Below are 27,939 nucleotides of genomic sequence, written 5' to 3' on the forward strand. Positions count from 1 at the left end.
GTTATCTATTCTGGAAAGTGTGAAAGTAGCTAAGTCCTTTGGGCCAGATGGGATTTTTCCAAGAATTCTCTGGGAAGCTAGGGAGGAGGTGGCAGACCTTTTGGTCTTGATCTTTGAGTCGTCATTGTCTACAGATTTAGTACCTGAGGACTGGGAATTGCAAATGTGCCCTCGTTCAAGAAAGGCAGCAGAGATGAGCCAGAAAACTATAGACCAGTGAGCCTTACGCCTGCTGTAGGAAAAGTTTTGGGAAGGATTATAAGAGATAGGATTTCTAATCATCTAGCAAGCAACAATTTGATTGCAGATAGCCAACATGGTTTTGTCAAGGGCAGGTCGTGTCTCACAAACCTCACTGAGTTTTTTGAGAAGGTGACCAAGTATGTAGATGAGGGTAGGGCAGTTGATGTGGTATACGTGGACTTCAGTAAAGCCTTTGATAAGGTTCCACATGGTAGGCTGTTGGAGAAATCGCGGAGGCATGGGATTGAGGGTGATTTTGCAGTTTGGATTAGAAACTAGCTTTCTGTAAAAAGGCAGCGAGTGGTGGTTGATGGAAAATATTCAGCCTGGAGTCCAGTTACTAGTGGTGTGCCACAAGGATCTGTTTTGGGACCACTGCTGTTTGTGAATGGATTAGTAAGTTCACAGATGATACTAAAGTCAGTGGAGTGGTGGATAGTGTGGAAGAAAGTTGCAGGTTGCAGGGGGACTTGGATAAACTGCAGAATTGGGCTGAGGGGTGGCAAATAGAGTTCAGTGCAGATAAATGTGAGGTGATTCACTTTGGGAAGAATAACAGGAAGGCAGAATACTGGGTAAATGGAAAGATTCTTGGTAGTGTGGACGTACAGAGGGATCTTGGTGTCCATGTACATAGATCTCTAAAAGTTGTCACCTAGGTTGATAGTGCTGTTAAGAAGGCATACGGTGTGTTAGGTTTTATTAGTAGAGGGGTTGAGTTCCGGAGCTATAATGTCATGTTGCAACTGTACAAAACACTAGTGCAGCCACACTTGGAATATTGTGTACAGTTCTGGTTGCCCCCATTACAGGAAGGATGTGGAAGCATTGGAAAAGGTGCAGAGGAGATTTACCAGGATGTTGCCTGGTCTGAAGGGACTTGGGTCTGTTCTCATTGGAAAGAAGGCAGCTAAGAGGGGATTTGATAGAGACATACAAGATGTTCAGAGGATTAGATAGGGTGGACAGTGAGAGGCTTTTTCCCTGCATGACGTCAGCTTGTAAAACGGGACATAGCTGCAAATTGAGGGATGACAGATTTAAGACAGATGTCAGAGGCAGGTTCTTTACTCAGTGGTAAGGGCATGGAATGCCCTACCTGCTAATGTAGTCAACTCAGCCACATTAGGGATATTTAAATAGCGCTTGGATAAGCACATGGATGATGATGGGATAGTGTAGGGGGAATGAGCTTAGATTATTTCCCTGTTCTAACTTGCAGCATGGGTTAGTACCTGGGATTTCAATGTTGTGGCCATTTCAGAGACATGGGTAGAGCAGGGACATGAATGGTTGTTCCAGGTTCTGGGGTTTAGATGATTCAGTAAGAACAGAGAAGATGGTTAAAGAGAGGTGGGTGTGGCATTGTCAGTCAAGGACAGTAGTACAGTGGCAGAAAGGATGTTTGAGGACTCGTCCACTGAGGTAAGGAACAGGAGAGGTCACCCTGTTGGGAGTTTTCTATAGTCCTCTGAATAGTTCCAGGGATGTAGAGGAAAGGATAGTAAAGATAATTCTGGACAGGAGCGAGTGTGACAGGGTAGTTGTTATGGGGGGCTTTAACTTCCCAAATATTGACTGGAAATACTATAGTTCAAGTACTTTAGATGGGTCAGTTTTTGTCCAATGTGTGCAGGAGGGTTTCCTATCACAGTATGTAGACAGGCCAACAAGGGGCAAGGCCACATTGGATTTGGTTCTGAGTAATGAACCAGGCCAGGTGTTAGATTTGGAGGTAGGTGAGCACTTTGGTGGTAGTGATGACAATTCGGTTATGTTTACTAAAGGAAAGGGACAGGTATATACCGCAGGGCAAGTGTTATTGCTGGAGTAAAGGCAATTATGATATGATTAGGCAAGATTTAGGATACATAGGATGGGGAGGGAAGTGGCAGGGGCTGGGCACAATTGAAATGTAGAGCTTATTCAAGGAACAGCTACTGCGGGTCCTTGACAAGTATGTACCAGTCAGGCAGGGAGGAAGTGGTTGAGTGAGGGAGGTTTACAAATCTCTTGTCAAGAGGAAGAAGGCGGCTTATGTTAGGATGAGACATGAAGGCTCAGTTAGGGGTCTTGGGAATTACAAGTCAGCCAGGAGAGACATGGACAGAGCATAGAGAGCCAGGAGGGGACATGGGAAGTTGTTAGCAGATAGGATCAAATCGTAAAGTTTTCTATAAGTATATTAGGAATAAAAGAATGACTAGAGTAAGATTACAGTGAATCAAGGACAGGAGTAGGAAGTTGTGTGTGGAGTCTAAGGAAGTAGGTACTAAATAAATATTTCGTCTGTATTCACATTGGAAAAAAGAATATTGTCGAGGAGAATACTGAGATACAGGCAACTAGACTAGAGGGGACTGAGGTTCACAGGGAGGAGGGGTTAGCAATTCTGGAAAGTGTGAAAATAGCCAAGTCCCCTGGGCCGGATGGGAATTATTCTAGGATTCTCTGGGAAGCCAGGGAGGAGATTACAGAGCCTTTGGCTTTGATCGTTATGTCGTCATTGTCAACAGGAATAGTGCCGGAAGACTGGAGGATAGTAAATGTTGTCCCCTTGATCAAAGGAGGGGAGTAGAGACAATCCTGGTATAGACCTGTGGGCCTTACTTTGGTTGTGGGTAAAGTGTTGGAAAGGGTTATAAGAGATAGTATTTATAATCATCTGGAAAGGAATAAGTTGATTAGGGACAGTCAACACGGTTTTGTGAAGGGTAGGTTACGTCTCAAACCTTATTGAGCTCTTTGAGAAGGTGAGTGAACAGGTGGATGAGGGTAAAATGGTTGATGTGGTATATATGGATTTCAGTAAGGCATTTGATAAGGTTCCCCATGACAGGCTATTGTAGAAAATACAGAGGCATGGGATTGAGGGCGATTTAGCAGTTTGGATCAGAAATTGGCTAAATGAAAGAAGACAGAGGGTGGTGGTTGATGGGAAATGTTCATCCTGGAGTTCAGTTACTAGTGGAGTACCGCAAGGATCTGTTCTGGGGCCACTGCTGTTTGTTATTTTTATAAATGACCTAGATAAGGGCATAGAAGGATGGGTTAGTAAATTTGCAGATGGCACTAAGGTAGAGTTGTGGATAGATTAGATTAGATTATCTAGTGTGGAAACAGGCCATTCAGCCGAATAAGAGCACACCGATCCTCCGAAGAGTAACCCACCCAGACTCATTTCCCTCTGACTAATGCAACTAACACGATGGGCAATTTAGCATGGCCAGTTCACCCTGACCTGCACATTTTTGGACTGTGGGAAGAAACCAGAGCACCCAGAGGAAAACCACGCAGACACGGGGAGAATGTGCAAACTTCGCACAGATAGTCGCCTGAGGCGGGAATCGAACCCAGGTCCCTGGCGCTGTGAGGAAGCAGTGCTAACCACTGAGCCACCGTGCTGAAGGATGTTGTAGGTTAAAGGGGGACATAGATAAGCTACCGAGCTGGGCTGAGAGGTGGCAAATGGAGTTTAATGCGGTGTGAGGTGATTCATTTTGGAAGGAGCAACAGGAATAAAGAGTACTGGGCTAATGGCAAGATTCTTGGTAGCGTAGATGAGCAGAGAGATCTCTGTGACCACGTACATAGATCCCTGAAAGTTGCCACCCAGATTGATCAGGTTGTAAAGAAGTCATACGGTGTGTTAGCTTTCATTGCTAGAGGGATTGAGTTTTGGAGCCACGAGATTGTGCTGCAGCTGTACAAAACTCTGGTGCGGCTGCACTTGGAGTATTGCATGCAGTTCTGGTCATCGCATTATAGGAAGAATGTAGAAGCTTTGGAAAGGATTCAGAGGAGATTTACTAGTTGCCTGGTATGGAGGGAAGGTCTTATGAGGAAAGGCTGAGGGACTTGAGGCTGTTTTTGTTAGAGAGAAGGTTGAGAGGTGAGTTAATTGAGACATATAGGATAACCAGAGGGTTAGACAGGGTGGACAGTGAGAGCCTTTTCCTTCAGATGGTGATGGCCAGCACAAGGGAGTAGCTTTGAATTGAGGGGTGATAGATATAGGACAGATATCAGAGGTAGTTTCTTTACTCAAAGTCGTAAGGGCATGGAATACCCTGCCTGCAACAGAAGTAGACTCGCCAATTTTAAGGGCATTTAAATGGCCATTGGATAAACATATGGATGAGAATGGAATAATATAGGATGGATAGGCTCAGATTGGTTCCACAGGTTGGCGCAATATCAAGGGCTGAAGGGCCTGTACGGGGCAGTAATGTTCTTTGTTGATCTGGGTTTGTACAGGCCAATTTCAAAGTTTATTGGATGACACTAAACTTTGGAAGCTGTAAACAATGTCGCCTTATATGCCTCAATTAAGCCTATCTCCACCCCACTTGCAGGCAGTACATCCCAGAGCCTAACGTCCTGCTGTGGAGAAGGTTTTTTATTGCACATCATCCTTGCTTCATTTTCAAATCACTTAATCTTCTGCCAGCAGCGACAGCTTCTCCCTATGTGGTCTATCCGGCCCACTTATGGTTTTGAAAACCTCGATCAGCATTTATTGTCCATCTCTATTGTCAAAAGAGGTCAAATGCACATTGCTGTGGGTCTGGACATCACATGTAGGCCAGACAAGGTAACGATGGCTGCTTTCTTCCCTGAACGACATTGGAGATCGAGGTAGGTTTTTACGACAACCAATAACGGTTTCATGGTTGTCACTAGAACCTGAATTCCCGATAGTCTGTCATATTGAATTCCAATTCCACCAGCTGGCACATCAGGATCTGCTCACTGATGGGTTCCTGGCCGCTGCTCACTATCTGGCAGGCTCCCGGCCGCTGCTCACTATCTGGCAGGCTCCCGGCCGCTGCTCACTATCTGGCAGGCTCCCGGCCGCTGCTCACTATCTGGCGGGTTTCCAATCAATTCTTGATTAGTTGAGGTAACACAGAATTTGAAGTATGACACCGTGCTAAAGCATGCATATAAGTTGAGACTAAGGCGTGCATTAAAAAAACTGACCAAAAACACTCATCAGTCCAGCCTCTTAAGCGACAAAATATTTCTTTGCCTTTAATGAACAAACATGGTTGAAGATAAATTACATACAGAATGCAAGGGAAGGTCCCAGGGCACCCACCACTAGCCTGTGACTGACCATTTTCACAAACTATCAGCCAGAAGGATGGGATCTGACCACTAACATTTGCTTGAGTTGGAGAGTGTGCAAAGTGCCCCAGAATAACACCGTTCCTTTAGTGTGAATTGATAAGCATTACAAACAGTCTGTCAGCGTTCAAAAACTGCCATCTAATCCAGGGACCTTTAGTGCAAATTCGCCAAACATTGAACAGGTAGAGGATTCCAACCTCCAAGCTAGGGGTCACCCACTGGTGGATCTGTATCTTAACACCATTTATCAGCTTTGCTCCATATTTCTTAAATCCATTAACCTTCCCCACCCCCACCAAAAGAAAATCACATGATATCCCCAAATGACCCTCAGAATCATCAGTGTTTTGGGAAAGTTTGAGATTTCCACTTCCCTTTCTGTGGAGATTTTCTCCTTGTGGCATCAATCTGGTTTGACTGTTCAGACTGTGTGCTGGGAAAGAACAGCAGAGTTGTCCTATCTGGGAGCTGTTTCAAACAGCTCTTGTTCTAACCTCAAACTAAAACTCTAATAGCAAGTTCCAGGCAGCACTGACCAGGTGGTGGGAGAAACTCTCCCTTTCCTTCTGCATTGGTCCCTAAGACCTTTCCTCCCACAAGTAACTGGGTCCAGAGGTGCTGGAAATGGCAGGCAACTGCCTGGGAATGGCCCGTACTGGCATCTGTGTACCTTACACACACCAACAGAACAAAGGCTGCTCTGACAGAGAGAGAGAGCGAGAGCGAGAGAGGGAGAGTGCGAGAGGGTGAGGGAGGGAGGGAGGGAGGGGTGGGTTGCAGTCAAGAGTCCAAACTTGATCAACTACAGCAACTGATTTGGGTCCCTTTCTCCCACTCATTCATTGGTAAAACTTTAGTAACAAACATGGATTACAAAAACAAGTCAGCCAGACCATAGACATCGCATTCAGAGATGGTATCCCCGAATGGTTACATTCTGAGGAATCGTCCAGAGAAAGAAATGACAACTCAGAACAACTCAGAGTAACTCAGCTTCCTCTGACCCATTCCCTTGGCACACAGTTCTTTCCAGAGATTTTGGTGGGGGGGTTGCTGTCAGTGCATGTTCGCACATCCACACAGAACTGCACGTTAGGACCTTTGTTGTAAAACACTTGCTGCTGCTGTTTGTAGAAGGAGGAATATTCTCTGGGTAATTCTTCAGGTAGCTGTCATCAGGCTACAGAGACCTCATCTCTCTCACACTCCCCACCGAGTGGAGGAACTCCTTCCTCCTGGCTGCCGTTCCAAACATGTGCCACCAGATGAGACCTCCAGTTACTGCAGGGAATCTGTAACTCCCAGCACCAATTAACGTGTGCCACTATGTGGAGCTGAGCTAATGTAAATATACTGACAAGTGTTTTTTTTAAAAAAAATATCATACAGGGGTGCACTGCATCTCTCACATACTTAATGATTATGACACTTTGTAAATTATTTCAGTTCGAAATAGAGTGCTGTACATGTATGGTACAAGTATTTCAACTTGTACATTGTTTTATTCTGGGCAAAAAAATTCCACAAGGAACCAAACTCTGACTTTAACATTAATTCCTATGGGATCTATGATTCACAAAGTCATTTCACTTCAAGTTGCAACTTTCAGGAGTACCACCATAACTTTAAGCAAAGACTCCATGTTCTTCAAGGCTGCTAAGCTGGAGCAATGTTAAAAGATTAATATTGCTTGAGGTGTGCAGTCTTTGACAGGGTTAAATCTTTGTCACACGGTGTGAAGGAACTGAGGAAGCAATGATACCGTGCTGGGAATTCAACACTCCTCCACCCCAACTGTTCACAACTTAGAAACTGCAAAGGATCCCATCGCTTGTTTGAGAATCTCAGCATACAACACATCATCACAACAATTCCTATTCAGGAACATTGACCAACCTGAAGGAAGGACTGCCTTGGTCTCGTTTTGAACGACATGATGAAAGGCATGGGGATCTTCATGACTGAAGACATGTTTAAGCTGCAGGCAAACTCCAGTGGCAATTGTGCAAAAGGCAACATTGAACTGGACTAGGACCAAGTTGCTGCTTGACGTCTGACCAACCTTCTGACCTCAGGATGTCTGATAGGGCAATAACCCAGGTGTCCAGTTAATACAGTGACCAAAGTAAGGGGGGGATGGGAGAAGAGAGATTCAAACAGAGAGCCAGAGGTAAAGGCAGGCACAGCCCCCGGGGAGAGAGCTGGATGGCAGGACAGAAGCACAAACACTGCACGAGAGGAACTGCAAACACCGAGGGAGGGGTGGGACATAACCAGCAGGAGGGGGTGACAAACGTAAAAACAGAACAACTGGGAAAATATCAACACAGCACAAAGTAGAAATTACAAACACAAGATTGAGGGTGAAATACAAAATAGAACAGGGCATGTACCAATACAGCTATATACTGGAACCAGCACCAACTCCACCACCAGATAGCACACTCCGCAGTAAAACAGCCTTGATTGCAATGCGACTCTTGCACCTCAGAAGGGCTTTCCTGCTAGTTTGGTGTATCCTGGCAATTGATTGACTAAAACTTTATTGGGCACAAAGGTAATGATTGAAGAGGTGCTTGCTTGAATCCTGCGGCCTACATCAGGATGATGGGGCTGGAAGGAACATTGTCCCACTTACTGACAAGCTCTGCCACAGTATAGTCTACAATGTGGAGTGTTTCTCAAGGGAAATACCCCATAACCACAGCATTGTAAAGTGAGTGAGAAATCAAAGACAGTATCAGCTCCGGGCTTCGCACTTGCTCAGCCGTGGCTGCCCTTGAGAACAGGAGCTCCAGTTCTTGGTCAGATCAGAGAGCCCTCAACTGATCCCCTTCAAACTCCTGGCTCTTGTACTGAGCCACCCATTCAGTAGACACCTTTATATCAGTTGCCAGGCTTCCAATAGTCTAACAATGTCATGACACCACAAGCAATCAGGAACTAGATAATGCACAGGACCAGTGTTGGTTCAGACAGTTAATTGGTTAACTCTCTGGTAGGTTCCTTCATCATCCGTTAAGATCACTTCACCCAACAACTAGACACTAGTCATTACAGTTTTATTTGCAACTGTAGCCTGCCTTCATTACACTTGCTCTTCTTTTCACTCAATTCAAAGTCACAGCAAGCTACTTCTGTGACTTTCGAACCGATAGGATGGAAATAGAAGCTTATGAGAGCGAGCTCAGAGATGTGGATCCTCACTCATTACAAACATGCTGGGAACCCTACTGAGGTAGCGAGAGACCAGTAACTAGCATCAGTCTTTGCTTCCAGCAGAGGACCAGCGCATTTCCCAGGGAAGGCTACCATTGGGAATGGTGAAGGGAAAACAGACAAAGCATCCTGAACTCTCAGATATCCAAGAAGTTTTAATATCATGCAGTCAAAACGTTTGGGGTAGGTGGGAGTTGTTCATCAGTGCTGTGCAATGTGACTGGTAGAGAATTGGGATGAGATGGGCATTACACTGAGCCAATAGGCAGAGCTGTGGACTGCAGTAAGATTCATGGATCCTGAAACCAGATTGGATCTGATCACCATTGACTCTGTGGCTCAAGGCTAAAAACTTTGCAGAGCCCACTCGTTTCTCAAGAGACCGGAAAAAGGAAATGACCCTCAGGCTGTTGAGGCACTGATCACTCGATTAAAGTAACCAGGCCGCTGCATCACAGCAGCACACCTTCAAAAACCAGTCAGCCTACAAATAGTTAGAAATGTACAAAATCAGCCTGGGATGGGAGTCGAGTGGAATCCCCAGAGCTCGGCACTGACAGTTTATCCCACAAAGCTCAGGCACACGTCTGTGCCAATGTTAGACGGGGGGGTTTTAAAGTGAGGGAACAGGGAAGTAATATGAAGACAATGCAGAATTCAGGCCAAGTCTATAGTTCCTCATAGTCTCCACTCCCCTTGCTCCTCACAGCATGTGTATCACCGCTGCCAATTAGAAACTTCTCCAAATCCTCCACATCCTCATCAGCTTTGTCCTTGGTCTTCACTTTCTTCCTCCTCCTCTTGTCGTCAGATGTCACTGGCTTCTCCTTTTTTGGTCTCTCCTCTGTTGCATCTTTCTCCTTCTCTTTATTCTTCCTTGGCTTGTGTCGCTTCTTCTCCAATTTCTCATCCTCCTGAAAATATAAAACACATGGTGCACACACACACACTCACAACCGGGCACACTCCAACAGGCCCCAGGGGAAGTTACTGGACAAGTACTTCTCAACGTCGTCAGCATTTTCACAAATTCAAATCTCTTTCAAAATGAGACTGCAGTACTCCCCACATTCAAACTGGATTGGCTGTGAAATGCTGAAGGATGTCATGAAAAATGTGATAAAACTATTTGTCTTTTTCCAAAATACAAAAAACGTATCATAAATGAAAAGATACTACATTCTGTAAACATTCCAGGGCTGAGTTAAGAATAAAACAGTACTGTTTTACAGACTATTAAACCTTCAGGTTTCCTGAAAACGGTTAAAAACTCTGATATTTTAGATCCTCCCCCCAAGCAACTTGCAATCTTACAGCTCCTTTCACAGACCGAGGACAGTCCAAAGTCTCACAGCTGATGAAGTATTTCCAAAGTGTACTTATTGCAGGAACATAGGAAACTTAGAGAAGATCCCACAAACAGCTAGTGAACACACGGATTTGCCTGGTGTGAGAGAGTAGTAAGGGTATGGAATGCTTTGCCTGCAACGGTAGTAGATTCACCAACTTTAAGTACATTTAAGTTGTCATTGGACAGGCATATGGACGTAAATGGAATAGTGTAGGTCAGATGGGCTTCAGATTGGTATGACAGGTCGGTGCAACATCGAGGGCCGAAGGGCCTGTACTGCGCTGTAATGTTCTATGATGTAGGGAACAAATATTGATCAGGAAACTGGGAGCAACTCCATTGCTCTCAAGTCATGCCACGGATACCTCAGGTTCACAGAGGGGTCATATAGAGCCTTGTTCTAATGTCTCAGTGAAAAGATGGCATCTGTGACAGGGCAGTAGTCCTTCAGAGTGAGGGGGGTGCAGGGTCAGCTGGGACATTGCGTTTTAGTTTTCAGAGGGGTATTTCTGACTCAGTGTTGCTTATGGAGCCACAACCGAAGACCCCCAATCCCATTTTTCTCACCCCTCTAGTCTTTACGATTTAGCCTGTGTTTTGTGGATATTTGTCACTAGAATATTTAAATCTACGAGGATTACACATTAGCATGCAGAAAGATCATTTTACCTCTCGAAGCTTTTTCTTCTTTTTCTTTTTTTCTTTGGAGGAGCCCTTGCTGGTTTTCTCTGCAAAAGGAACCCAAGTTTAGATAAGTGACCTTAAATAGGCGTCGTGCGGGAGGTTACACGGTAATACTGTAACCGAGAGCCGAGTTATATATTGGCTGTGACAGGTTAATTGAACCACTAAGGAAATTGCACACCTACCAAAAGCTAAAGAAACGCAAATATACGACTAAGAAAATCGCAGAAAATCCATAAGATTTTGCTTTTCCCTCCAGCCAAAGCTCTGAATTCCCATGCTATCCTGCTGCCTGGTTTCACGCTGATGACAAGGCTCTGTTTTGATCTCTGCCCCTTCCCTGCCCAATCTTCCGTGGCCCCGAGTAAGCTGCTCCCAGCTTTCCAAAGGCTTAAGATTTCCCACATGACAAAATCCCAGGCCCAGCTGATGTGGTTAAGGTTCCTGCTCTAGCTGCTCACATTTCAGCACTTTTTAACCATTTTCACACAGAACTGATTTTTTTTTTAAAAAGAAAGCGAAAGAGTTTCAGAAGTGATGAAGGAGGTGGAAAGTAACTAATTCGTGGAATGACTGTTGTCTGTGCCAGTGATAATGAAGCAATTCTTTTAACTTCTTTGCACAAGTGAAGAGCATTTCAAGGACAGTGTGTTTGAAAGAGCCTGTGAACAGGCGGAGGATATAAATGCCCTGGAGGCTGTCTTTTTGGAGGGTTGTGAGGACACTCAGGTTTGTTGAGGGGGCGTTGTAAGGATTTCAATGAGTGCAAGAGGTTTGAACTGATGGAAGATTAGAAAGCCTTTTCCCTCAGATACAGGTGTGCAGGGCACGCTCCTTTCATACCTTTAGGGATAGTGCAGAAATGAAGACACCAGCAGGTCAATTTGTTCATCTTATATCAGCCTGGCCCCACCTCACCCAGACACAGCTCAGTTTACTTGGAGCGTGTGTGAAGTAAAAGTAAAATTCAACAATACCCACCCATTTGAGATACTATTGCTATGGCTTTAGGTTATACTCTACAAGTACCTGGCAGTCTGAGGCAACTGGCCCAAGCACAAAGGCATGCAAAAAACTCCCCAGAGTGATTTCACTGAATCTCCGAAGGGGTGCGACTCAGGTGAATTCCTCACACCAGATACATATGGGAGTGAATTTCCAGCAATGAAATAAAATTCTGGCTTCACTTGCCTTCAGTAGCAATACTGGAATGCAGAGAAGTGATGTCTACCGCAATAATCAAACCCCCCCCCCCCCCCCCCCCCCCCGATATCACCATCAGAGCAATCAGTATTCCTATTATGACTGCTTCTAAATATAGCAGCAATTCCAAGACTTCACCTGTCAACTAGTACAGAATCTGATATGAAATTCAGTGTCTTTGAATCACACAACCCTTCCAGCCTGAAACCTTCACTGCCTGCTGCTTTTAGATTTCTGCACGATGCGACCGCAAATCTAGTTCTGTTCTTCAACTGGACGCAAATATACAACTGGCATGATTTTGAAAACCGTAATGCATATCCTGCACAGGCGAAGGTCTCACAGCTCAACATTCATCATCCACTGCCACAAATCCAGTTACTGCCATTCAGTCTTGGTGCACAAAGGTAATACTGGCTAAACTGCAGTAGCAGCACACTCAGAATATCACAGTTCAAACAGGAGGTGTCCGCCGCAGCATCAATATTCTGTCCAACTGCAACTATTCCCCCCATTGCAATGACCTTGTACCAAATCAGCCAAATTTTCACACAGTTAGTAGTTAGGGTATGGAACACACAACCTGGAAGTGTGGAGGAGGCAGGTTCAATTGAGGCATTTAAGAGGACACCGGATGGTTATTTGGATTGAAACGATGTGTAGAGTTACAAGGTAAAGACAAGAGATTGGCACTAAATTAAAATGCTCAGAGTTGGTGTGAATACAGTAAACTAAACAGCTCCCTTTTGCACTGAAACATGCCCTAGTAACAATAACTAGGAGAAAGTGAGGACTGCAGATGCTGGAGATCAGAGCTGAAAATGTGTTGCTGGAAAAGCGCAGCAGGTCAGGCAGCATCCAAGGAACAGGAGAATCGACCTTCAGGGCTTATGCCCGAAAGGTCGATTCTCCTGTTCCTTGGATGCTGCCTGACCTGCTGCGCTTTTCCAGCAACACATTTTCAGCTAGTAACAATAACCTCCAGCAAGCAGCAGTTCAGAAAGGGAACGGGTTTTGCTTACTGAAATATATTCAGCGAACAAACAAAAAAAAAGGAAAATCATATCTGCAGTCAATATTCTAACCTCTTCCTCATGGGAAAACTTCCTCACTGAGGACCTACCTTAAAGCCACACTGGGCAAGGGTGGGGCATAGGGTTAACAAACAACAGAACACAGAAACAGGTCTTTCGGCCCACCAAGGCTGTGCTGACACATGATACTTCGAGTCATAGAGATGTACAGCATGGAAACAGACCCTTCGGTCCAACCCGTCCATGCCGACCAGATATCCCAACCCGATGTAGTCCCATCTGCCAGCACCTGGCCCATTTCTTTTCAAACCCTTCCTATTCATATACCCATCCAAATGCCTGTTAAATGTTGCAATTGTACCAACCTCTACCACATCCTCTGGCAGCTCATTCCATACATGTACCACCCTCTGCGTGAAAAAGTTGCTCCTGAGGTCCCTTTTATATCATTCCCCTCTCACCCTAAACCTATGCCCTCTAGTTCTGGACTCCTCCACCCCAGGAAAAAGACTGTCTATTTATCCTATCCATGCCCCTCATAATTTTGTAAACCTCTATAAGGTCCACCCCTCAGCCTCCGACGCTCCAGGGAAAACAGCCCCAGCCTGTTCAGCCTCTCCCTATAGCTCAAATCCTCCAACCCTGGCAACATCCTTGTAAATCTTTTCTGAACTCTTTCAAGTTTCATCTCGAACTAAATCCTCTTGTCTCTATGCAGTCCATATCCATCTGTCCCTTGCCTATTTATATATCTAGGAGAAAGTGAGGGCTACAGATGAGAGTCAAACAGTGTGATGCTGGAAAAGCACATCAGGTCAGGCAGCATCTGAGGAGCAGGAGAATCGACGTTTTGGACATAAGCTCATCAGGATTGAGGGGTGACCCAAGGGGGCTGAGAGATAAATGGGAGAGGGGTGGGGCTGGGGAAGGGAGGAAGGTAGCTGGGAATGTGATAGGTAGATGGAGGTGGGGTGAAGGTGATAGGAAGGAGAGCAGCATGGAGTGGATAGGTGGGAAGAAAGATGGACAAGTGGGACAGTTCAAGAGGGCGGTGCTGAGTTGGGAGGTTGGATCTGGGATAAGGTGGGAGCGAGGGAAATGAGGAAATGATGAAATGCACACTGATCCCGTGTGGTTGGAGGGTCCCAAGGCAGAAGATGAGGCGTTCTTCCTCCAGGAGTCAGGTGGCTAGAATTTGGTGGAGGAGGCCCAGGATCTGCATGTGCTGGGCGAAATGGGAGGGGGAGTTAAGGTGTTCAGTCACAGGGTGGTGGGGTTGTTTAGTACACGTGTCCCAGAGATGTTCTCTGAAATGTTTTGCAAGTTGCATTGTGTCTCCACAATGTAGAGAAGACCACATCGAGAGCAACGGACACAGTAGATGACGTGTGTGGAAGGACAGGAAAATATGTCAGATGTGGAAGGATCCTTTGGGGCCTTGGACGGAGAAAGTTTATTAGCACAGATAGAGAATTGGTTAAGTTGTATAAGACAGAGTTGGGATGGAGGGGCCATTTTGAAGATGGCAATGTGTTACGAGCACAGTGCTGAGGGCAGAATTATTTATAGTATATATTGACTTGGTTGAGGGAAGTGAATGTGCTGTCACCAATTTTGCAGACGACAAAAATAGGTGGGAAGGCATGTGGTGAGGGAGACAGAAAGGGATATAGACAAGCTGAATGTGTGGGCAAAAGCTTGCCAGATGTATTTCAGCAGGAATAACACTGCAGATGAATATTACTTAATTATGGAGAAAGACTGCAAAAAGCAACAGCACAGAGGGATTTGGGAATCACAGAACCCCTCCAGTGTGGAAGCAGGCCATTCGGCCCATAGAGTCCACACTAGTCCTCCACAGAGCATCCCACCCAGACCCACTCCCCTATCCTATCCCTTTAACCCTGCATTTCCCATGGCTAATCCTGCACATCCTTGGTACCTATGAACAATTTAACATGGCCAATCCACCTGACGTGCACATCTTTGGACTGAGAGGAAACTGGAGCACCTGGAGGAAACCCACGCAGACTTGGGGAGAAAGTGCAAACTCCACACAGTCACCCGAGGGTGGAATCAAACCCAGGTCCCTGGTCCGGTGAGGCAACAGTGTTGACCACTGAGCTGCTCTTGTACATAAATCACAAAAAGGTAGCATTCAAGTTAGGAGGTGGGAGGGAAGGCAAATGGAATGTTGGTCTTTGCTTCAAAGGGAATTCAGTATAAATAGGGAAGCATTGCTGAAACTATATAAGGTATGAGAGCACAGGTGGAATTCTGTGAACAGTTCTGGGTCCCTTATTGAATAAAAGATATACCGGCATTATAGGCTGTCCAGAGAAGGTTTACTCAGACGATATCAGATGGACTGTCACATGAGAGAGGCTGAATAGGTAGGGCTTATACTCATTGGAGTTTAGAAGACTGTGAGGCAACCTTATTAAATTAGATGATTTTGAGGCAGTTTGACCTGATAGAGGGCGGAGGGGTTGTTTCCCCTCGTGGGAAAGCCTAAGAGGACAATGTCAGAGTAAGGAGTCACTCGGTTAGGACAGAGTTGAGGAGGAACTTTTTCCAGTGGGTTAATGAATCTGTTGAGTTGTTTACTGCAGAGGGTGGTTGAAGATTTTTACGCAGTAAGGGAATCTAGGGTCACGGTGCTGAGGTAGGAGAGTGATCTTACTGAGTTGCACAGGGCCTATTTCTGTTCCTACATCTTCGTCTTACCTGGAGAGAAAAAAATAGAGCTAACCTTTTGAATTGAACAACAATCTTTTTAGGAACTGGAAAGAGGGAGAAAGGTCCTGGATTTTAGGCCTTGCTTGAATGGGACTGCACTCCCACTTGGTGCAGGAGGTGAGCAGATGTAAATCATCAACAATAATATGGATGCAGAGAGATACACAGCTACAGCAAAGAGGAAGGCAAATGGTGTGTTGTCCTTTACTGCAGGTGGGGTGGGGCTGTCGTCACTCCTCCTCGGAGAAGGTTTTCCTGGAAATCTTAGTTATTTACTGACAGGATGCTGGCATTGCTGGTCAGACCAGCATCTGCTGCCCACCCTGGGTGGGCTGCACAGTCACTGCACAGGGTACTAAAGGGTGGAACCACATCAGGGCTGGAGTCAAACGTAGACCAGACTCGGTAAAAATGACAGGTGTCACCACTGAAACCTGCTTTAAATACCACATTTCCATTTTTAATTAATTTATAGTTGCTGGGGTGGGATTTGAACCCTTGTCCCCAAAGCAGTAACCTGGTCTCTGAATTACCAGGTCAGTTATTGATCTGCTGTGCTGAAGGAAATCAAAAAGTGATTGCTTGTGAAAAATGAAATATAATGAAGGAGGGATCTGATTTAACAAAAAAAATTCCAGAGGCCCTACAGCCCATCTAACACTGACAAACTTTGGTAATTTGGTAATATACAATGTCTTATGTTAATATCCAGAGCAACTCCTCTCATAAACAAACTCAAAACATTTCTCAAGCATGACCTTGTGCTGTCACCTTCATTGCTGCTTTCTGGAGCTGCAGGAGTTTTAGTACCAATGCCCAAGCCAAACAGGTCGAAGTCAGTGGTCTGCTTTGTGGGCCGGATTGATGCTTTCACTGGCACGCTGGGCTTTCCGAGACCGAGTTCATCATTGGAGAGTTCAGAGCTGTCCTCTCGAACTGGGAATTCCTCCTGCAAAAAGCATCACAGGTCAGCAGTTACTCCTTCAGAAAGGGAATCACAACATGAGGAAGGAAGCTGGCTTCAAAGCCTTGCAAACTGAAGAGCCCCCAGCACGAATACACTCAGCTCCAAATGAGAATACGAAGGTTGGTGGAGTTGTTGATAGTGAGGAGGGCTGTTGTCGGCTGCAAAGGGACTTAGATATGATGCAGAGCTGGGCTGAGGAGTGGCAGACGGAGTTCAACCCTGCCAAGTGTGAGGTTGTCCATTTTGGAAGAACAAATAAGAATTCGGAATACAGGGTTAATGGTAGGGTTCTTAGTCAGGTGGAGGAACAGAGGGATCTTGGGGTCTATGTTCATAGATCTTTGAAAGTTGCCACTCAGGTGGATAGAGCTTGTAAGAAGGCCTATGGTGTATTAGCGTTCATTAGCAGAGGGATTGAATTCAAGAGTCGTGAGGTGATGTTGCAGCTGTACAGGACCTTGGTTAGGCCACATTTGGAGTAGTGTGCGCAATTCTGGTCGCCTCACTTTAGGAAAGATGTGGAAGCTTTGGAGAGGGTGCAGAGAAGATTTACCAGGATGTTGCCTGGAATGGAGAATAGGTCGTACGAGGATAGGTTGAGAGTGCTAGGTCTTTTCTCATTGGAACGCGAAGGATGAGGGGTGACTTGATAGAGGTGTATAAGATGATCAGGGGAATAGATAGAGTAGACAATCAGAAACTTTTTCCCCGGGTACAACAGAGTGTTACAAGGGGACATAAATTTAAGGTGAAGGGTGGAAGGTATAGGGGGGATGTCAGGGGTAGGTTCTTTACCCAGAGAGTGGTGGGGGCATGGAATGCGCTGCCTGTGGGAGTGGCAGAGTCAGAATCATTGGTGACCTTTAAGCGGCAATTGGATAGGTACGTGGATGGGTGCTTAAGCTAGGACAAATGTTCGGCACAACATCGTGGGCCAAAGGGCCTGTTCTGTGCTGTATTGTTCTATGTTCTAAATGTATGGCTTCAGGTCACAGTGCAGAGAACTGAACATCATTCACCTGATACTTTGCTTTGCGGGAGAACCGCACTGTCGACACCGGCAAGTGAGATGTAAAACCGACAGTCCCAGCTCCCCTCTCAGGAGGACATTAAAGACTGGATTGTGAACAAATGTAATCCTGGTGCCTTGGCTAATGTTTATTCCTCAACTAACGTATCGTGAACAGAGTTTTTACTGATCATCACATTGTTTTTGGGAGCTGACAGATAAGAAAAGGGCCATTTTCTACAGTACAACAGTCAGTACATTTCACAGCAAAGAATCTGAGAAGGTAAAAGATGATGTCATTTAGACAGCCCACAGCAGAAACAGCTACTTGCCCAAGTGGGCTACGGCAGCGTTTTAATAACCACCCTACTGTCAACTCTGCTGCTGTCTCCACTCATGCTTCTGCCAGACCTGCAGGTATTGCCAGAATTTTCTGTTTCTATTTCAGATCGGCAGGACTTGCAAAACATTTAATATCAAGTAAGTATCTTTACCACAACAGAATTGAATTAAATAATGCAATTTGTCATTCTTCTTTCACCAGAGACTTTAACAGAATCAAACTTCCTACTCAGCAACAATTCTATAAATCTGTTCATTTGTGAAAAACAGACCCAGAAATAAAAATACACAAGTGTCTGGCATTGATTTATTTATAGTCGATGAATATTGAAGTCTATCTGGGATCTGTTTTTGCTGAAAAAGGTCTCCACAAATTTGTATTATCTCTGGGGAAGCGGTCGGTCGGTGTGTTATGTTTCAGAATGTGGTTAGTCTGCATACAGCATTTACTTGAGGGATGAAAGCATGTTGCAGGGGTTTGGCCAAACTTGGGATGTTTGCTTTGAAACAGAGATAAAGTTTCTTTGTTCCAATGTACCTGTTTAGGTTCGATGCCAATGCTGTGTGATTGAAGTATTTATGCTTTAATTCTCCTGCAGTCACTCTGCTCAGCTTGACCAGTCCAAAACCTCAAATGAAAAGCAGATTACATTTTAAAATATAAAGAGCAGAAATGAAACTTACGGCTGTGTTTTTTCTGTTGGAATCATCACTCTCAAAGTCTGGGTCATCCATGACAAAAGACAGCAATTGCTTTGCAATTGGTCCCTCGAGGTCACTCTCTGATGACTCCCTATATTCTTGCTTTGCTGGTTTGTTCTGGCCTTTATCCTCAGTAGTATGGAGTGAGGCTGGCACTGGGATGAGCGGAGAGGCCAGAGATGAGACTGAAGTTAGGACACTGTTCCCAGGTAAGCTGGAGGCTGGATTTCTGTTGTTAACATGCTCTGGTTGATTGGGGGCAGATGAACGGATGCCAAGGTCCTGCTCAAAGGCTTTGGTTGGAGCTCTGCCCTGGGATTTTAAACCTTTGGAAGCCCTGAAGAGGAAGGGAAGATACAAATGGGTTTACTAATGAAGGAATAGCACCAAGGCTGTTTGACCCAACAAGACAGACACTGTGCCATCACAATGGTAGTAGGAGGGGCTGTGACTGGAAGGAACAGTTACTTACAGAGTTTGCTATCCACATGGGCATGCCCTCTGACCCACGTCTGGTCTTTGGCACAGAGGGAGAAAGGTGTCAGCCATGATGTTCAGTTCCTGATGCCTGTCTGATATGGATAGGAATGTTGAGTGGGGAACAGAGTGAGCTGGAGTGTCATGTCCTCTAGAGTCAAACAGTCAATTCAAAGCACCAGCTGGCTTTTCATGTCAGTAGTAACAAACACGAAGGACACAAAGCACTCAGAGAACATCACTGCACTAAGGAACAAATTTGTCGTCACTTTACTCATCATGAAGTTGGAATATTGGTGTATTTAAATCCGGCACTCGATGTAACACCTCACTGCTCACAGAGAATTGTTCCTAACAGAAGGGGTCACTGGACCATCATGCCTACACTAGTTTTTGAAAGAAATTTCTAGTTATTGTCAATCCCATGAAACCCTCAAACTTGTTTCTACGTAATTTATCCAATACCTTTTGGAACGTCATACCGACACTCTTCACCCTTCCAGGGACCACATTCCAAACTGGAACACAAGCTCATCAGAGTTAGCAGCAGCAGGCAATGCAGTCCTTGGAACCTGTTCCACCATTCAATATGATCAGGAGTGATCTGACTGGGGCTTTAACTCCAAGTTACAGTCAGTTCTCCAGCCCTCAACTCCCTTATCAATCAAAAATCTCTCCGAACTCAGCCTTGAATGTATTCAGTGAGTCAGCTTTCGCTGCTCCTTGGGGTAAAGAATTCCAATAGTTCACAACTCTCAGCAGAAATCACACACCTTAGTCTAATTATGAAACAGTGACCTTGCTTCCTTAGGGAAGGCCTAACTCTGGTTTATATGAAGGGTTAGCATCATGCCTTTACTACTGTATTTGAATCTGCTACTAACACAGCCAAGAATTGGGGTTTCTTTATCACAACTAGTTTTTACGTAGATTTCCTGTAAACATGGTTTGGAGATGCCGATGTTGGACTGGGGTGCTCAAAGTTAAAAATCACACAACACCAGCTTACAGTCCACAACCACCTGGTGAAGGAGCACCGCTCCAAAAGCTCGTGCTTCCAAATAAACCTGTTGGACTACAACCTGGTATTGTGTGATTTTTAACTTCCTTTACACGTGTAGATTTTATAAATGACTTGGATGAAGAAGTGGAAATGTGGGTTGGTAAGTTTGCCGATGACACAAAGGTCAGTGGTTTTATAGCAAGTGTCAGGGGTTGTTGCAGGCTACAACAAGACACTGACAGGAAGCAGAGCCGAACAGAGAAATGGCAGATGGAGTTCAACCTGGATAAATGCAAAATGATTCACTTTGGAAGGTCAAATTTGAATGCTGAATACAGAGTTAAAGACAGGATTCTTGGCAGTGTGGAGGAACAGCGGGATCCCGGAGTCTGGGTACACGGATCCCGGAGTCTGGGTACACGGATCCCGGAGTCTGGGTACACGGATCCCTCAAAGTTGCCAGCCAAGTTGTTAAAAAGGTGTACGATGTGTTGGCTTTCATTAGCGGAGGGATTGAGTGTAAGAGCCACGAGGTTTTGCTGCAGCTCCACAAAACCCTGGTTATACCACACTTGGAATATTGTTTCCTGTTCTGGTTGCCTCATTATAGGAAGGATGTAGATGCTGTAGAGAGGGTGCAGAGGAGATCTACCAGGATGCTGCCTGGACTGGAGGGCATGTCTTATAAAGAGAGGTTGAGTGAGCTGGGGCTTTTCACACTGGGGAGAAGGAGGAAGAGAGGTGACTTGATAGAGGTGTACAAGGGAATGAGAGGCACAGATAGAGTAGATAGTCAGAGACCTCTCCCCAGGGCAGAAATGGCTGTCACAAAGAGTCATAATTTTAAGGTGATTGGAGGAAGACATAGAGGAGATGTCAGAGGTAGGTTCTTTACACAGAGAGTGGTGGGTATGTGCAATGCACTGCCAGTGGTGGGAGTAGAGTCACGAGGTTTTGCTGCAGCTCCACAAAACCCTGGTTAGGGACATTTACGCGATTGCTGGACAAGCACATGGACAGCAGTAAATTGAGGGGTGTGTAGGTTAGGTTGATCTTGGATTAAGATAAGTGCTCAGCCCAACATCGTGGGCCGAAGGGCCTGTACTGTTCTATGTTCTAAACGAGCTTTTATTTTTAAGGATCTGTGCACATATAATCCTGGGTCACTTTGTTCCTGAACCTCTTTTTAAGTCTGCACCATTTATTTTATATTGCCTCGCACTCTTCCTATCAACATGCAGCACTTCCCACTTCTCTGCATTAACTTCTATCGGTAATGCAACTGCCAATTTCACCAGCCGGTATCCTCCTGAAATCTGACAGCCTCCTCCTGAGTATGTGCTCTGTTGGAGCTTTCCTCATGTGCAAACTTTAAAATGAAACCTGGTACATCTAAGGCCAGATCACTGATGTATATCGACTGAATGGTGCTCCTAATGCCGAACCACAGTCAGTACAACAATTGCTTGCTCCTTTTCTATCACTGACCGTTTTAGTGGATCTGGATGAATGGTGACGTTTGAACTCTCCTCTTCATCACTGGACAGAGTGATGTCTTTACTGGGAATCTGCGATTTCACATACGGATCCTGCAGCATCTGGTCATCCAGATCGAGATCATCCTGGAAAACCGCAACCATTGGATTTCCTTTGCGCTCTCCGTCACTGCAGCAGAGTAAGGCAAGCACAGCCATTAAACCACTTGCACTACAAGCTCATGCTTCACTCAGCTCGAACTAAGATGGTGACCATGCCATCTCCCATCCAAAGGTCAGGCTCCAGAGGTGCCAGGCCTGTCCTCCAGCCTCCCTCCACCACACCAACCCAGTGACCCCCAACTCTCCAAATGGTTCCTGAACCCACCGTGTACAACACAATGACTGAGAGAGTTTAAAGGTCAGTGTTTCATATGAAAACCCCAATTCAGGATTTCCCAGTCCTGAAGATTCTGCCCATGGGTTTCAGTGATGGTTGGACTGTGCATGTCCTGAAATTCCTACCTGTCGCTCTCCTGTTGTCTCCCACTATGGCCTTCCTTCTGAGGATTCGGATCTTCAAGGAAGCTCTTATCAATTCCCTCATCAGGGACAAAGTCATCAACATTCTGCGTCTTCGTTTCTCCCTCCGGGGAATTCGGAGATGGGGTATCTACAGAAGGAGGCTGGTATCAGGACAGGTTTGACTTTGTACAAGTTGCTGGAGGCGCTGCCAGAGGGAGGTCAAAGGACAAGGTGAGAGGAGGAGGAGGGAGGTCAAAGGGCAGGGTGAGGGAGGAGGAGGGAGGTCAAAGGGCAGGGTGAGGGAGGAGGAGGAACACAGGACCTGTTTTCGATGTACTGAGAACTTAGGAAACAGCAAGATAGAGAAACGAGGTAATAAAATGAGCTTTGGTGGTGTAGAGTAAGGTGCGAGCAGTTCATGAGGATTCAGGATCACAGAGAAGTGGCAATTTGTGTGTGTGTGTGGAGGAGTGAAAGAGGAGTGGAAGAGGCCCAGGAATTGGGGATGAGAGATGAGTGATTTTTGTGGGGGATGGGGGGGAGAAGACGGGTATGAACAAAGAGTGGGAGGACTAGTGTGCGAGTGAGAGGGGAATGATGAGGATAGGCGAGGGGTGAGAAGACAGACAAATGAGGGGGGAACCGAAGGGGGATGAGCAAGGAGGGAAGTGCAGTGGTGTCAGGCTGTGGTGTGGAGTGTACTGTGAAGGGAGAGTGGAGGGGGAAAAAGGGAGAGCAGGAAGAAAGGGGCTGAAAGGTTGAATGAGTGCTGGGGGAAGGTGGGGACAGTGGGGAGTGAAGGGGCAAGGGCATGGTCCAGGAAGGGTGTGGGTGAGGATAGTAATCTAGGAAGTGAGAGGGAGGGTCAGGGAGGAGCAAGGGGAGCTCAATGCAGAGTGGGTCAAGGTGGGGAAATGGAGGTAAAGTATGGGGTAGCAGGATGGGTGGTATTGGGAGGGAGGACTAGGAGGTAGTGAGGGGAGGTATGGAAGGGTGGACTGGGTGTGGAGGGGCAGGAGCGTCATATTGTAGTTACAAACAATCTTGGGGTCAAAACGTGTGGCACTGGAAAAGCACAGCAGGTCAGGCAGCATCTGAGGAACAGGAGAGTCTATGTTTTGGGCATAAGCCCTTCATCAGGAATCATGGCGTTTTTTCAGCACCACACTTTTTGACACTGATCTCCAGCATCTGCGGTCCTCACTTTCTCTACTATAAACAATCTTGTCAAGTGAACAGTGAGCTTTAGATTAACACAGACAACATACAGGCATTGAGAATTAAGCAGCTTCAGGCTCACTAATCCCTCTGCTCCATGAATACTCCAGAAACTACTGACCTCACAGGTCACGGAATGGCTTCCCAAAGCTCAGCCAGATTTCCAACATGACTCACCAGTAGCAGCACAACTCAGATTAGTGCTATTAATCACATTAATCACATTAGTGCTATTGCCCTCGATATCATTGTCCAAGCTATAAAAACTTCCCATCTCAGCTCACAAGTTTTACTGGACTGTTCTCAACTTCCAAGAAATTTTTCCCGATTTCCTTCCTAAATGAGTCTGCTCGGATTTCTCCTCCAGCAGAGGATGGAGTTTGCTTCTGTCTCCCCCTGACCTTGTGTATAGCCCCCAACTTGCACAATGTCTTACCAGCCTTGGGAACAGGAGGTTCTGGTGTGGAGGAGGGGCCAAACAGTCGTGAGATGAAGCTGCGACGCTGAGTGACTGGTGCAGCCTGGGTGCTGGTGGGGACTGGGGGAGCACCGAGCGGTGTGGGGCATACCTCAGGGGCCAGGCTCGGGTCAGTCAGGGCGGACCCTAACGCTGGAGGAGGGGACATTGATGGAGGAGGAGATGTTTGCACAGGAGCTTGAGGCGTTCCAGGGCTGGAGTTGGTGGTGGACGCTGAGCTCAGGGGTACCACAGGTGACTGTGACCCAGAGGATGGGCTTTGGCCATTGGTTGCTACGGGAGAACTGAAACCCCGGTTCTTGTTATCCATCAGCTCCAGGAATCTGCAAGATACAAACAGAATGCAAGATGTAAATAGAAAGTGGTGGAAAGACTCCCTATTTCCAGCAGGATCAGGAGAGACAGAAACGGCATTAATGTCTCAGATATATCTCTTTTTCATTCGCTCATGGGATGTGGGCCAGCATTTATTGCTCACCCCCAACTGCCCTTTACAAAGTAGTGGTGAGCTGCCTTCCTGAATTGTTGCAGTGAAGGTGCTGTTGATGTCACAATGTTATTAAGGAGGGATTTCGCAAATTTTGACCCAGCGTCACTGAAGCAATGATGATTGATTTCCAAGTCAGGCTAATGAGTGGCTTCGGGGAGCTTGCAGTGATGGAGTTTCCATGTAGCTGCTACGCTTGTCCTTCTAGATGGTAGAGTTTGCAAATTGGAAGGGCTGTCTAAGGCACCTGAGTGAGTTGCTGCAGTGTATCTTGTTGATGGTACATGCTGCCATCAGTGTGGTGATGGTGGAGGAGGGAGTGAATGGGGTACCAATCAAAAAGGCCACTCTGTTCTGGATGGCATCAAGCTTTTTGATAATTGTTGGAGCTGCACTCATCCTGTCTCCCCAAACCCGGTCCACCATCCTGAACAGGCACTGGGAAGACAGAAAGCGAGTTACTTCTCCAGGATTCCTGGCCTCTGACCTGTTCTTGCAGCCACAGTATTTGTTTGGTTGATCCACATCAGTTTCTGGTCAATGGTGACCCCCATGATGTTGATAATGAGCCATTGAATAATGGGAATGTCAAGCAGAATGGTTAGATTCTTTCTTTGTCAGAGATGGTCATTGTCTGACACTTGTGTGGAATGAACACAATTCGCCTCCAATCAGCCGAAGCCTGGAAGCTGCTGTGTATGGATCAGAATTCACTGGTCTCTAATGGGTAATTCCCTCAGATCTCTGAAAATTAATTCCATCGTTAGACCAATCTCTTGAGCCAAGGGCTCATGTTCTACCATAGATTGATATGGAATCTCATATGTAATTATGAGACTGAGATATTTCATACCATCAGAACAAACTAATGATGGATAGCTTGAAAAAATAATGAGCTTTAACGCAAAATATTTTACAACTGAAGATACTTCGGTTTTAAATTTCACTCGACAAACACATGGTCAGAAATTCCAAACCTGAGTCAGAAGGTCACAAAAGACTCAAGTTCAGAGCAGAGTACATTATGCAGGCTGACACTCCCACCATGGCAGTGTTGCAATCTTTCAGGTGAGACATTATATCAAGACCCCTCAGGTAGAAGCCGACGATGCTACAGCACTAGCTTGAGGAACTGTCTCTGACGTCCTGGTCAACAGCCTCATCCAACAGTATAAATAAATTATCCCATGACCAGATCAGTAATTGCTGCTGTTTCCTACATCATGCCAGCAACTAAACTCCATCATCTGTTAAGCACCATGGCACATCCTGAGGTCATGACAGATGATTTAATTTTAATTCATCCTGGATTAATGCAGCTGCATCTTGCTGCCGAAGTCTTAACCTCATGCTTTCCGGATCAGTGTCTAACTGCCCCAGGGTACTACCATTGTAGCTGCTGGGTTATGGGATGCATGAACGCATGCTCTGATTTAAAGGAGAGAATGCTACCACTGATTCAAGGCAGCATATGCAACCTGAGGACAATGGGAGAAGATAACTGTAACTGTGGGGAACACCCACAATCAGATTCAATACCTGCACAAAACACCAATCAATATATTTTCACTACCTGTGTAATAAATACTCAGACATTTACTGCACAAGTGGTCATTCAGTTCATCATCTCTGCATCAGTCCATGAAGATCTGACTGCACCAATCCCATTTTTCAGCTTTTGGCCCAATTCCCTGGAGGCTACGGCAACACAAGTGAATATTTAAATATGACTGAAATATTGAAATATTTTGGATTCAACCACCATTTCGGGCAGTGAGATCCAGACTCCCACCACTCAATGAGTGAAAACACTTCTCCTCAACTCTCCTCTTAGCCTTCCACCTGTTACCTTAAATCTACACCCCCTGGTTATTGGCCCCACGACCAATGGAGAAAAGTGCCTTCCTATCCACCCTCATCTAAAACGCCTTCATCAGGTCACCCTTCAACCTTGGCTGCACCAAAAAGAAACAACCCAATCTGTTTAATCATTCCTCACACCTCAGACCCTCAGCTGAGGCAACATCCTGGTAAATCTTCAAAGAATTATTCAACTTCCATATTAGGATAGTCACATAACCAGCACTATTCAACCCAGGAAAACCTCGACATTCCCCCACCTGGGTTGCCTGTGAGACAGCCTTGATTTGAGGACACCTTTCAAACGTACAGTTTAGGATATAAAGTGGCCATTCAGCCCCTCAAGCCTGCTCCACTATTCATTAAGACAATGGCTGAACTGGTTGCATTTTGAATGTCACATTTTCATCAACACTCAATAATCAAGTCTCTTGCCTAACAAGAAAATATCTACTTCGAACTTAAAAATATTCAATGACCCTGTCTCCACTGCCTTCAGTAGCAGCAGTGTGTACTATCTTACAAGATGCACTGCAGAAATTCACTGAAGACTCTTGGACAGCATCGTCCAAACCCACGATCACTTCCATCTGGAGGGAGACGAGTGCAGCACCATGAGAACATCACCACTTGCAAGTTCCCCTCTAAGTCACTCAACATCCTGATTTGGAAATACACCGCTATTTCTTAAGTGTTGGCGATGAAAATCCTGGAATTCCCTCCCTAATGCTATTGTGGACCAACCTACAGCAGGTGGATTGCAGCAGGTCAAGGTAGCAGCTCACCACCACCTTCTCAAGGGGCAACTAGGGACAGGGAAAATAAATGTTGGCTCAGCCAGCAACACGCATGCCCCAGGAATGAATAAAAATAAGATGCACAAATTCCTGCTTAGATAGAATGGATTTAAGTGTTTTTCTATATTTTCACTTCAGTGCTTCAAAAATGTTCTAATTCCTCGAAAGGTCAGAATCATAAAACTGTGAAAGCACAGGAGGCCATTAAGTCTACTGTATATTGTTTTTGTACCGACTTTCTAACAGCATCTCACCCACTCCCCATATTCCTTCCTTTCCCGCAGAGTGTCACAAATGTAAATTACTATCCTCTGGTTCTCAATCCTGCCAATGGGAACAGCTCTCTCTGTCCAGACCCCGTTTGATTTTGATTACACTGACCAAATCCATTCTCAATCTTCTTTTTCTCAATCCCAGCTTTTCCGACTGATCCATGCAACTGAAATCCCTCATTCCTGGACCTATTCCTGTGAATTTTTACTGCATAATCTCTCATGCCTGCACATTCTTCCTGAAGTGAGCTGTCCAGCTTTGAGTACCAGAGGCCTAATCACTGCCTTCAATAGTTTCATCATTAACTCCTTGTTTTTAAAGTCTGTGCTCATGCTGATAAATCCCAGAATGCCATTTGCTTTCATGACCAAAGTCTTACTTGCCCTGCCACCTTCAATGACAATGCACTGATACACCCAAGTCCCTCTGCTCTTGAACCCCATTAGAACTGCATTTGTTATTTTGCACAGTTTCTCTTTATCTAATCTTCAAAAGTGAACCACTTCACACTTAGCTGCATACAGCATGGAAACAGACCCTTCAGTTAAACCAGTCCATGCTGAACATAATCCCAACCTAAACTAGTTCCACCTACGTGTTCCTAGTCCATATCCCTCCAATTGTTGCCTATTCATGTATTTATAAAAAAGTCTTTTAAACGTTGCAACTGTACCCACATCCACCACTTCCTCAGGAAGTCTATTCCACACGTGAACCATC

The 27,939-nt window shown here is 45.6% G+C and overlaps 1 protein-coding gene across 2 annotated transcripts in view; it reads right to left on the reverse strand.

Annotated features, from left to right (window-relative positions):
* Positions 1–5,251: 5,251 nt before the first annotated feature.
* Positions 5,252–27,939, reverse strand: part of LOC122564696 (rab-like protein 6) — a 131,650-nt gene continuing 108,962 nt past the window's right edge. For both annotated transcript variants that reach the window (XM_087998582.1, XM_087998583.1), the window contains 7 exons: positions 23,761–24,125; positions 22,107–22,254; positions 21,595–21,771; positions 18,609–18,963; positions 16,378–16,555; positions 10,616–10,674; positions 5,252–9,509 (listed from right to left, as the gene is read on the reverse strand). In XM_087998582.1, the coding sequence (XP_087854708.1) occupies positions 9,264–9,509; positions 10,616–10,674; positions 16,378–16,555; positions 18,609–18,963; positions 21,595–21,771; positions 22,107–22,254; positions 23,761–24,125 (1,528 nt within the window). In that variant the 3' untranslated portion in view covers positions 5,252–9,263. The remainder of the gene's footprint in view (positions 9,510–10,615; positions 10,675–16,377; positions 16,556–18,608; positions 18,964–21,594; positions 21,772–22,106; positions 22,255–23,760; positions 24,126–27,939) is intronic.

This window comes from Chiloscyllium plagiosum, unplaced genomic scaffold (genome assembly GCF_037043375.1).
Source record: "Chiloscyllium plagiosum isolate Xiang-an unplaced genomic scaffold, Cpla_swu_hap1 HiC_scaffold_21, whole genome shotgun sequence".
In the NCBI taxonomy this organism is placed as follows: domain Eukaryota; kingdom Metazoa; phylum Chordata; class Chondrichthyes; order Orectolobiformes; family Hemiscylliidae; genus Chiloscyllium; species Chiloscyllium plagiosum.